Source organism: Salmo salar, chromosome 15 (genome assembly GCF_965601325.2).
Source record: "Salmo salar chromosome 15, fSalSal1, whole genome shotgun sequence".
Lineage (NCBI taxonomy): Eukaryota > Metazoa > Chordata > Actinopteri > Salmoniformes > Salmonidae > Salmo > Salmo salar.
This window is the reverse complement of record NC_138305.1, coordinates 78,107,610-78,120,398: the sequence shown is the minus strand read 5'-3', so window position 1 is coordinate 78,120,398 and position 12,789 is coordinate 78,107,610. Positions and strand designations below refer to the sequence as shown.

The following is a 12,789-nucleotide window of genomic DNA, read 5'->3' as shown; positions in this document are numbered from 1 at the left end:
CGGCAGAGAAAAATTGCCCACACGTGCCCGTCCCTCCCCGAATCTGCCCCCGGCGTTACATAGAAACCAATGGAGGCCCCTGCATTTTCCTCGTTGATTATTGATTACTTTAGGCTCTGTGACTGACTTGGCCTCACAGTGTCGTCCTGGCTGAAGTCCTGCGTCCTGGCTGAAGTGACAGACCAACTGACTGACTCTGTGATTAAACACTTACTTAAGAACTCCTACTATCTATTCTTACTATTCATGTTCATTTGACATTATGTGGACCAGATTACGTCATAAGTGTAAAAAACATGCCTGATGCAATGATGCTTGCATGTTGGCACCAAAGGGGACAAAGATTTTCAATTTCTAATCTTGCTATGGTTTTCTACCCTTTCTGATTCAAAACAAGTGGCAGTAGGACTACAATGGCTTGACAGAATGCATGACAGTTCTTCTGTGTGATTGAGTTATTCTGCATGGATTCAGCAGTAGTATATATACATCTTTGCAGTTTGGGCAAATACTCCCATATTGTGGCTACAATGAAACAGCACTGTATGGTCAATTACATTTGTAATTCAACTTCAGTTTATTAGTGATGATTTTTACACCCCAGCATACAGCAATTAAGCATATCATTATTTAACCTTGAGTACCATAGTGCTGTGCATATATTTAAAGCTAGAATCCTTAGTTGCTACATCCATATTGGACTTATATATTAATGATATATACCCATTGATTCTTGAAAAATGTAACGTATGCCTCATGAGTTTAGTTCAACTGTCATACCCCATCAGAAACGGAAATATAAACTTGTTTTACTCCAATGTTTGTAAACAATGTAAATGTAAACAAACACTATAGCCTCTAACATGGATAAAAGCATAATTCAGATATCATTGATAGTCAGTCCTGTTGTTGGAACTGTTTAAAAAATATTCACTTTTATTACTCTATGTAGCAATATGCAGTACAAATCTTTCTCTGACAATTAACAACATACTTAACATCAGAAATGGGTAAACACATTTTAAAAAATACCAGAACATTACTGATAACATTAAAAATCTGAAATCAATATATATATATAATTTTTATTTTTTTAACGGAAAAGGGATAGTGTGCTTGTATTACGATTGTCACGTCTGCTCCTGCTCCACCATTTGGCGAACAATTCCGCCAGAGTACTAACCACTGGTCCTGGCATTCATCATTACGCACACCTGGCACTAATCATTACGCACATCTGTGAATCACCTGGACCCCATTACCTTCATAATTTCCTCCCCTTTATATGTTATTCTCCCAGGTTCACTCACTAGTTGGTATTGTTCTTGTGTCTCGGCGTACTGCCTTATGTTAGCGGCGTGTTCTTGGTGTTGTTGTTTTATTAAAACGTTTCACCTGCTTCCGACTCACTGCCCCATCATTACAACGATCCTCCTCTGATACAGTCTTCACCAAGGTTACATAATAGCTGACACATTATCACCCCAAACAAACCCATTTCTATACGATACTAAGTTGTTCCACTGCTTGATTCACAGTTTCTTTGGGATTGCAATGGTCCTCTTGATTGGTCTTGTGATGCTGCCATGATGTCGTTATTTGGGGCGGCAGGTAGCCTAGTGGTTAGAGCATTGGACTTGTAACCCAAAGGTTGCAAGATCAAATCCCTGAGCTGACAAGGTACAATCTGTAATCTGTCGTTCTGCCCCTGAACAAGGCAGTTAACCCATCATTGAAAATAAGAATTTGTTCTTAATAACTGACTTGCCTAGTTAAATCAATTTGATGTTTAATTCTATGGCTCTGATCCAATGACTGTATGTATATCCATAGAGATCCTATTAGTATTCTAATCATCAATTCTGTACCTATGTGTACATTTAGGTCTTACCTATGTGTATTTAGTACTTAGCATTGTTGAACACTCATTTCTGATTGGCTTGAAGGACATTCTAGAGCATGCATTATTTCCCTTTAAACAACAGGTGGGTCTAATCCTGAATGCTGATTGGTTAAAAGCACATTCCAGCCGGTGTCTATTCCACAAATTACCACCGGCTAAATCTATGATGTTAAAATGCCTATTTACTCTGTTCCATCTGACTGCGCAATCCACTGTCTCATTAGCCCAGGCAGGGAAGTTAAACTTCACATAAAAAGCATCTATACATTATCTCACATTTCTTTTAGACTAACATTTAGATTTCAACAGAGGAGATTTGTATAAACCCTTACTGTCCTGTCTCTCGAGACCACTATGATGACACACCAAATGCGTTTGATGGATCCTTTTTGTCTTCTTCTAATGCCTTTTAAGGGGAAAGCAATCAGATAACATTAATGAGTTTGGGTAATCTAAAAGTTACGTTAATTATTATAACTTTGGACAGGTAACTAGTAACTGTAACGGATTACATTTAGAAAGTAACCTGCCAAACCCTGCAGGTAACCAGTCTCTGAAGTGGAACTTGAACAGGAAGACTACAGTCCAGGTGGTGACATCATATTTACAGTTCGGTGGGTGAGTAGTGGTAGAACTGCCGACTCCTGATGTCACATGGTCCTTGGTGGTGGGGGTTTGACCTATGTCTAATTCACTCTCTCCATCAGTCTCTCATTCTCATTCGTGAATTACTGTAAATAAAATATAAAAAGACTCAAATCTATTTCAAAAGAAGAAGAAAAGAACAGCCTTCATGGTCTTATGATGCTGTCGTGATGTCATATTCACATCTGGGTATGATCTTATTCTGTGGTGAAGTCATAAGTGATGTCCCAGCAGCCTCCACAATCCTATCTGGTGGTGCTGGGGTGATGTGACACGGGCTAAGTAAGCCTCCAGACTCTGTGGTTCTCTGCAGTGATGTCATTGGTTGGGGATATTGACTGGAGCGCTTGCAGCTGCTCCAGGCTGTCCTGCAGCTGGTGGGCGCAGCCGGCCAGGTCCATGTAGAGCAGAGCAGAGTAGATATCCTCCAGGCCTGCAGCCGGGCCCTGGCTCCACAGACGCAGCATCTGGTACTGCCGTTCCATGGAGCCTAGGCCCGGTTCCAGATCTACACGCTCCAGATGTTGGTCGGGCACAGAGAGCAGGCGCAGGAACTCCTTCCAGCGCCGCAGAGGCACCTCCTTGATGATGGCGTACAACACCTTGGCGGGCCAGCGCTCCTCCTGGGTCTCCTGTCGAGGGACTGAGGAAGAGAGGGGAAAGGTGGAGAAGAAATTAATTATTGTAGTGTTCAGGTGAGCAAGGTGGTGTGGTGAGTGTGTGATGAATATTCAATCGAAACTGGTATCAGGCCATTATGGTATGAGGAAACCATATTGTTCGACTGAGGAACAGAGAAATGGGAGGGAGGCAATCCGAAAGGTACTGTAATAGGTGAGAGAGATTCTTGAAAAAAAGAATTGTACACATTTTTACTAATTAATGAAAATTAAATAACAAAAATATAGTCGTTGCATAAGTATTCACCCCCTTAAATGTAGGGTCTTCAAAAACGTTTTATTCAATGTCGTCTAAAATGAGAACGGTAACCCCTGTCCATGAATACAGGGTGTCTCCTGAAAGCTGGGGATCTTCTGAAACACAACCCAGCCAAGCCGCACTGCTTCTTGACATAATGCCTGCTTAACCCGGAAGCCATGTGTTGGAGAAAACACCGTAAACCTGGCGACCGTGTCAGCGTGCACTGCGCCCGGCCCGCCACAGGAGTCGCTAGTGCGCGATGGGACAAGAACATCCCTTCCGACCAAACCCTCCCCTAACCCGGACGACGCTGGGTCAATTGTGCGCCGCCCCATGGGTCTTCCGGTCGCGGCCGGCTGCGACAGAGCCTGGACCCGAACCAGGATCTCTAGTGGCATAGCTAGCACTGCAATGCAGTGCCTTAGACCACTGCACCACTTTAGTGCGATTTAGTACCATATATGAGCATGTGGCCATAAAAGGGCAGGTCATACCCACGAGCCCATTTCAAGATGGCTGCGACTCAAGAAGCCAAAACGATACAAATCTTGAACAACGTTGATATGTGTTGAAAGCGAAGACTCCACAGACGATAGGGATATGTTATTTGTCAGCCTGTGACCTACCATTGTCGATTCAAAGCCCAGAGAGTCATTTTCACTAAACATCAAACAACTTACAAGGTAAGCAAAAAACAGTTACTTTGTGTGTGCTTAATCTTGTGTGATCTGAACTGAGCCATTCCTATCTATGTTCTGACCATTTCCTTATCTCCCAGGTATTTTCTTTCTAATGATACCAAGTTCACGCATGTCCTTTTGACATAACTGCTTATTAAAAGCAGTTACTTTTGGGTATGTCTATTTAGACGGAAAGCTACATTTTTGCCATTACATTTAAGAGGCTTTTGGCAAGCCTAAATTAGTTCAGAAGTAACATTAGGCTTAACAAATCACAATACGTTATATGGACTCTGGGTGAAATAATTGGGGTTGAAATGATTGAATGACTACTCCTTCCTCTGTCCCCCATACATACAACATCTGTAAGGTCCCTCAGTCAAGTATTGCATTTCAAGCACCGATTCAACTACTATTGTGTAGACCGTGGACAAAAAAATGACACATCCATTTGAATCCCACTTTGTAACATAATAAAATGTGAAGAAATCCAAGGGAGGTGTACACTTTCTATAGGCACTATAAGTAATAGAGAGTGTGGGCGAGATTCCATCAAAACTGGTCTCAGATCATTTTCTTTGGGATGAGAGAAAACACTGAGGATGTGTTTTTAGGAGTGATAAATGTTTTTATCAACATTAACATATCTCTGTCTAGTCTGTGTAAATTATAAGACCTAGTTTAAATAACAAAATGCTTGCTAGAAATAAAGGTATTTGCACACTATGCAAAATCCCAGTCCAATTCATTTGTTTTTGTGGGGGAAGCCTCAGTCTGGATGGGAATGACACGCAACCTGAGCTACACAAAAGCTCCATAACCTTACAACGACACCACAGGGGAATTCTGATGTTGACAACCATAAGCAATCTTCACGTAAACTAAACGTGGGCATACTATTTCATCATAAAGAGACATGGGGTTTTGACTGAAATATCAACAAGTAAACCTAACATTTGAGGTTAGACCCGGGTTGAAAGACTCGGGACAAACCCTTACTCTCACAGTGCTAAAACTACGCTAACTAATATCACGCTTATCAGGTACATATTTTCAGTGGATTGGATGTTGGAATCAGAGTGTAATTTGTAAGATGGATAAGGCAGCACGCTCAAATGTTAAAGGTCAAGCAGCTGGCTACTTCTTGGTATCGGATTTGCCATTTTCTCTGAAGCTCAGCTTATTTCTGATTCATATCATCAAAGTTTCCCAGTTTCCACCTACACATGCATGCACACCCACCACATGGCTGACCAGAGATACGTTTTACGCTGACACGCTGAGGTGTTAAAGGAAAGGCGGTTGTTTTGATTCTGAGAACACAACAAACCACAACAGAGATGCTACCCACACCAGGAACAGGAACAGGACAGGTAGTAAGTACTATGCTGTACACACTACTCAGAAATGTGCTTGATGGGATGTCAGTCCTATTTTATCTTAAGAGTACAGGGACTTCTGCTTCAGATTTTTGAAACATTAACGTTATTACAATATGTCATATTCATTTATTATAAATCCAAGCTTCTGAACCCAACCTTAAGTGCTACTTGTGTAGCTTGCTAGAGAAGCTGAAATGCAATGTTGGCTAACTAAGGCTGATGGCAAAGCAACAAACTACATTAAAGACTTACTTCTGGGCTCTCTACCTGGCAACAGGGGTGTGACAAGGGTGTGATACTCCGTCTTGGTAGCACTGTGAGAGAATGTCGTCATGGGAATCCCTTGAGTAATATTCAGTGTCTTGGAAGGGACAGTCAGACAGACAAAAGTCCTTAGCATCTGTCTCTCTAAGCAGTACAGAAAAGTTTCCATACGCACATACAGTATATGTACATGGTAACATCAAAATAGATACAGGTCATTTTCTAAACTAGATAAGTCCTTACAGGTTTAAAATCACTGACTTTGTAATTAAAGAGGATAAAGACAAATGATTGGAAGAAAAAAAGATCTATTGATGTAAACATAGTAACGTAATTAACAATGATTTTGCTTTGACATTATTAGTAATTTAGCAGACACTCTTATCCAGAGTAACTTAAATTTTCTTTTTTTTTCGTAATGTAGTGCACGTGCTAGTAGTGTGCGTAAAGCACGTGCTAGTCAGGATTGGTCTACAGGTAAATAAAATGTATTTTTCTCATGTTCTTTATCGTTTCTCATTTGCTTCCTTTCCCACACTATCACTGATCATGATCCAAATGTAACACAATTAACTGATACTTACCAGTGATGTTGGACCATTTGGCTGACCTGTTTGAGTTAAAGACAGACTATCAGCGTTTCCTGCACCAACTGTTGCAGGGAATAACTTGTAAAGTGTATTCACATCAGATCGCTTTAAGATTTAAGATGAATAATTATAATTTCTGCTAATAACAGTTGACCCATATTTTCATATAAACCAAGTATTACATTCAACACTTCAAAAAATAAAATAACTTTCTATTATATATGAATTGCTCTTAGGGGTTCAATCTCAGTAGGCCATTGATGAGCCAGAGCCCACACTGTGAAATGGGTTACTGGATAGTTTATCATTACCGTTGGCTGATGTGTCCCTTGTAGGCAACTGGAGGTCCTTTTCAGGGGTCGCACAACAGCCATGTACCATCCATCCACCCTTAGTCAGGACAAGGAGACCGGCAATTAACAGAGTGGTCATCAGGACAACCACAAAGACATAACTGGTGGTCAGAAGGGGATCTGTTGAGGATATGAATAAATATAACCATCAATGGTGTTTTTCATACCACAAAAACAACTGAACTATGTGACTACGTTCAGAAGAATGAAGGGGAGAGAGCAACAAGATTAAACTAGAGCACCATTTTTTGCATGGAGGAGAAATTCAAGTTACTGTAAAAAAAAAAAGTACATCATAGAATTTGTCAGTATGATGCACTAATGCTGTACATAGATTCATGCTATCAATTCAGCGGCAATAGTGCCAGATGATTTGGACAGCAACATGAACATGATGATACTCTTACGGAGGTGCAGTGATAATTCAGATGGAACTGTTAGCAGGCATATAGGTGTGCCTGTGTCAGTGAATACAGGGCGGCTTGGAACGCTGCTCGTCCAATCAGCATCCAGGATTCAAACAAACCATTTTAGAATTGTAAAAAGGTAAGGTTGTCTGACCGTTAATGACAGGCGCTGTGACAGGATTTCAAAGGCTTCATGAGGTGACTGAAAGAAGGATCTGTGGAAGCCAAGTTATTGGTGGAACTCACAATGGTCTGGACCTGTTTGAGTGATGCTGGGGTTGGGTGTCAAGGTTGGAGGTCTCTGAGTCGTAGTAATGGTGCAGGAGGTGTGACATTCTGTATAGTTTGAACAGTCTTTACTGAAACATGAAGACAGAAAAACTCAAGGTCACTCACATTAAAACCAGAGGGGATTTCCCAGAAAACCCTATCACCTTGACATTCATAACAATTGTTCTATACGATACCAACAACACTTAAGTATACATTTCAGGCCTGGTTAGGGAACATCAGATGGATCCAATGTTTAGAAAACTTTCAACGAAAGGAAGGTTTAGATAGAGATGTTTTTTTTGCATGTTGTGCTTTTGCGTTGTACTCAATCCAGTCTAGAAGTTTAAACTTCCTCAATTTTAGTGTCACTGATTTATTACTTAAATCAGAGGGATGAAAATAAATATTGTATCTGTGACAAGTGGGCGTGCCTTTAGAACATGATTACCAGAAACACAAGAGTACCTCAGAAACATAGACGGGATGTTCCTGAACTTCAGACCATATAAATCTGATAAAGCACCACTTTGAGAGGAAGTCCTCAACCCACTGACCTCAATGCATGTCATTACAGGATATGATTGATCTTTCAGCAGCATCCAACAAATAACTGTGCTCCCTTAGTTGACGTCAACAACAGAGCACGTTATTTTTCTAGTACACTGGATTAAAACCCATGGCTGAGTCATTTCAGGGAAATCAAGTCTACATCGACAAAACCTGTGGGTTTTGAGGGGTTATACTGAAGATGTTCTCTATATATTGCACTACTTATGTATTTTTTTTAAAATGTAACCTTTATTTAACTAGGCAAGTCAGTTAAGAACAAATTCTTATTTACAATGACGGCCTACCCCGGCCAAACCCGGACGACGCTGGGCCAATTGTGCACCGCCCTATGGGACTCCCAATCACGGTCGGATGTGATGCAGCCTGGATTCAAACCAGGTACTGCAGTGACGCCTCTTGCACTGAGATGCAGTGTCTTAGACCACTGTGCCACTCGGGAGCCCTTTTGATCAGGGCCCATATCAAAAGTAGTGCACTATATAGGGTCCACGATGCAATTTGGAATGCATGAAGGTCTCAATGTGAAACACTGTGGATGTGTCTGAGGTACTTTGGCAAGAATACAAATTGGATTTAAAAAATGTTCTAGGATGTTCTATGGTCATTGCCTCTGTCAAAATGTGATTGGTTTGTGAGACTGTAAAGACGTGTGTGAGCACTACTCCTTGGCACTACAGAATATTGTATTGTCAGAGCTAAACAGAAAGGGTGGTGCATATGCTCAGCTTACTAAATGTATAAATATTGTAGAAGCTGGAATCTGGTGGTCGTACGTTTGACATTTGATGCATTGCAATCGATGTTTGGATTTCTTTGGGTAGTAATTCTTCATGCAGCCACATTCAGTGTCATTCTTGGGCTCACAACTCTTCACCACCATTTGAGAGACTAAGACACAAAGACAAAGAAAAGACACTGTCTCAGTCTCACTCCTATCACACACACACACACACACACACACACACACACACACACACACACACACACACACACACACACACATACACACACACACACACACACACACACACACACACACACACACACACACACACACACACACACACACACACACCCTCTGTTGATAGAAACCGTTCTAGCAGTGTAAAATATTAAAATTGTTCTCTTTGCACACTGCGAGTGTCGTTCTGCTGACAGAATACGCTCAAGTCCCACACCATAAATAACCACACAGATATTCTTCACACCAACATGAACACATGTCTGAAAAATAACTGCAGCACTCAGTGCATTATTAGACTGCAGTCCATACAGTAAATGGTCACGTAAATAGGAGTGAAGAATGCTTACCTCCTTCATCACATGCTTTACAGCGTTTACAAGCTACATCATAATTTCGTATTGCAGTGAATTCTTTGCCCGCAATACATTTTATGCATTTGGAGGTTCCTTTTTCTTTGTGAAAGCCTGAAAGACATGTTGAAATACAGTGCAATGCATATGTATCTTTCGCCAAGTGATGCACAAACATTGTATTATATGCACTGTAATGTGTCTCAATTTAACTACGGTCTTACATCAAGATTGTGAACAAAGCTACGACAATACTGTATACAAAAAAAGCACATTTCTTGCAATTCAACACATTTTGCCATGGGGTGGAGAGAACATTTTGCCGTTTTAAAGCTGGAGTCCTTAATGGTGAAACAGCCCTGTCCGTTTGCAATACTACAACAACAAAGAAGTTACTGCAAACATCGAACACCTCGGACATCATTGCACGAGTGATAGAAGAGCACAATATGTACAACTTTTTTTTTATCATGTTGCTCCTCAGCTTCTTCACACTACTGCGGATCCATCTTTTAAGCTAATTTCCGGCAATTCTACACATTTTGCCATGTCTTGTGTGTGTTCATATGATACAAATAGCTCTGTAAGTAAATGACAGAACAAGAGGAAAACTGCCCATGCACTACCAAATTTCCAAATTGCACCGACTACTACAACTCTCAATAGCAGTAAGTTGAAAGCCCGACTTAGTTTAAAAAATAAATAAAAAAGTTAGGACCCGCGGTCTGTTTTGACCCCATTCTGGGTCCAGATCCGGACCGCTGTCAGCCTATTGAGTATGGCTGGTATACACTATACTGTAGTGTAGTTCGGGACTAACCAGTCCCACTTCTGTTCAAGGTCAGATTCTAATTGTGTTACTCAGTGATGTTTACCTGCTGGACATTCATAGCAGGTACTTTCCGGGTGATTTTTTAGCGTCTCTTCTGTGCAACTCCGCACAGAGTCAAGACAGGCTAGTGTCAACACCTGGCAGACAAAGGAGAGACAGAGGTTTGTCATTAGTGATATGCCATTTGTCCTTGAGGAGTGCATAAACTGCTACAGTTTACAACGCCAACATACTGATATACTCTTACAAAATACATTTATGTGTATTTGGAAATTACCTCACTAATGCCCCACAATTAAAGAGGCATTGTGCAGGGTTTTAACCTCATATTCATTATCTCCAGCACAATACCAGTGCTACATATGAGCAAACGATATGTGATAATTAGGAACACTTAATAAGAACCGGCCAGTCAACACATTTAGAAATATTGCCTTCCACTTCACAACCTTGCTAACACCTATGACAACTATTATCACCAAACATTAAATAGTAAACATTTCGAGCATCGTCATAAATAACCCTAAACCTAATCCATTGACAGTAACATGAAATAATTGTCTGTCATTATATAAATAATCTGCCATGATATCACTTTACATATCCATTATGATGTCGTTATATAAGCATTATGACAGGCCAATAACAGAAAAAAATGTATCCAAATTAATGTAAAGCAAAATGTGATTTTCCAATCAAAGTAGAGGAATTTGAATGAACACAACTAGAATATACAGAAATTAGATTTAGATAATAATTGTGTAAATACTTACCAACACATAGAACCACATTTTGAAAATAATTTAAAATGATAAAGTGTAGCCAGTGGTTTGCTTCTCTCATCTGAAATAAATGGATGTACTCAACTCAATCATAAAACAAAACTTAAGATCAATATTAAAAAGACTATAACGCCCAAAAAATACATAGCAAGTCAATACAAAATGTTTGCGGCATTCTATCTAGCCATTTGCCAATTTCCTAGTAGAAATTTGAACAAAAAAGCTAAAATGGCTCTTAATACGCTGTGATGAGTTAGAAGTAGGTCAAAGGAAGTCTATAGTGTCAGCTCTTTCAAGACTTCAGAGAACTGATAAGGCAACAGGAAACTCAGTCAGATAAAATACTGGTTTCCATTGCTGGTACAACCATACGTAAGCAAGCATTTCTATTTAAGTCTATAAAGCTGCAATTTACTGTACATTGCCTTCAAAAAATATTCACAACCCTTGACTTTTTCCACGTTGTTGTGTTACAAAGTGGGATTCAAATGGATTTTTTGTCAACAACCTACACAAAATACTTTAATGTCAAAGTGGAAGAAAAATTCTAACATTTGTAAAAATAAATATGACAAATAAAACACTCATAACTTGATTAGATAAGTATTCAACCCCCTGAGTCAATACATGTTAGAATCACATTTGGCACCGATTACAGCTGTGAGTCTTTCTGGGTAAGTCTCTAAGAGCTTTCCACACCTGGACTGTGCAGCATTTGCCCATTATACTTTTCAAAATTCTTCAAGCTCTGTCAAAGTGGTTGTTGATCATTGCAAGACAACAATTTTCAGGTCTTGACATAGATTTTCAAGTAGATTTAATTCAAAACTGTAACTCGGCCGCACAGGAACATTCACGGTCTTCTTGATTATCAATTTTCATGCCGTGGAGGAGGTCTTCGTGGGCAATACTCAGCCTTGTCTCAGGGTAGTAAGCTGGTGATTTCAAGATATCCCTCTAGTGGTGTGGGGGCTGTGGTTTGGCAAAGTGGGTGGGGTTATATCCTGCCTGGTTGGCCCTGTCTGGGGGTATCGTCTAACGGGGCCACAGTGTCTCCCGACCCCTCCTGTCTCAGCCTCCAGTATCTATGCTGCAATAGTTTATGTGTCGGGGGGCTAGGGTCAGTCTGTTATATCTGGTGTAATTCTTCTGTCTTATCCGGTGTCCTATGTGAATTTAAGTATGCTCCCTCTAATTCTCTCTCCCTCTCCCTCCCCTCCCGGAGGACCTGAGCCCTAGGGCCATGCCTCAGGACTACCTGGCCTGATGACTCCTTGCTGTCCCCAGTCCACTTGGTCGTGCTGCTGCTCCAGTTTCAACTGTTCTGCCTGTGGCTATGGAACCCTGACCTGTTCACCGGACGTGCTACCTTGTCCCGGAGCTGCTGTTTTCAACTCTCTCTCTCTCTCTCTACCGCACCTGCTGTCTCAAACTCTGAATGCTCGGCTATGAAAAGCCAACTGACATTTACTCTTGAGGTGCTGACCTGTTGCATCCTCTACAACCAATGTGATTATTATTATTTGACCCTGCTGGTTATCTATGAACGTTTGAACATCTTGGCCATGTACTGTTATAATCTCCACCCGGCACAGCCAGAAGAGGACTGGCCACCCCTCAGAGCCTGGTTCCTCACTAGGTTCCTTCCTAGGTTCCTGCCTTTCTAGGGGACTTCTTCCTAGCCACCGTGCTTCTACATCTGCATTGCTTGCTGTTTGGAGTTTTAGGCTGGGTTTCTGTATAGCACTTTGTGACATTGGCTGATGTCACAAAGTGCTTTATAAATACATTTGATTGATTGATTGATTGATTGATTTGGCCTTGTGTTTTAGGTTATTGTCCTGCTGAAAGGTGAATTGATCTCCCAGTTTCT

General features: G+C 40.8%; 1 protein-coding gene across 1 annotated transcript; it reads right to left on the bottom strand.

The window, feature by feature from the left end:
• Nucleotides 1-571: 571 nt before the first annotated feature.
• Nucleotides 572-11,423, bottom strand: LOC106572155 (tumor necrosis factor receptor superfamily member 25). The gene is made up of 9 exons (XM_014146057.3): nucleotides 10,908-11,423; nucleotides 10,178-10,271; nucleotides 9,300-9,416; nucleotides 8,762-8,876; nucleotides 7,392-7,504; nucleotides 6,697-6,858; nucleotides 6,380-6,405; nucleotides 5,784-5,892; nucleotides 572-3,191 (listed from the first exon to the last, which is right to left on the bottom strand). The coding sequence occupies exons 1-9, from the start codon at nucleotides 10,923-10,925 to the stop codon at nucleotides 2,827-2,829; spliced, it is 1,119 nt and encodes a 372-aa protein (XP_014001532.1). The 5' UTR covers nucleotides 10,926-11,423; the 3' UTR covers nucleotides 572-2,826.
• Nucleotides 11,424-12,789: the final 1,366 nt, after the last annotated feature.

Coding starts and splice junctions, on each gene's coding strand:
- LOC106572155 (XM_014146057.3), bottom strand. Junction 8,877..9,299: donor TAAAGCATGTGATGAAGGAG/GTAAGCATTCTT, acceptor TTTGTGTCTTAG/TCTCTCAAATGGTGGTGAAG. Junction 3,192..5,783: donor GCCAGGTAGAGAGCCCAGAA/GTAAGTCTTTAA, acceptor TCTCTTCCTCAG/TCCCTCGACAGGAGACCCAG.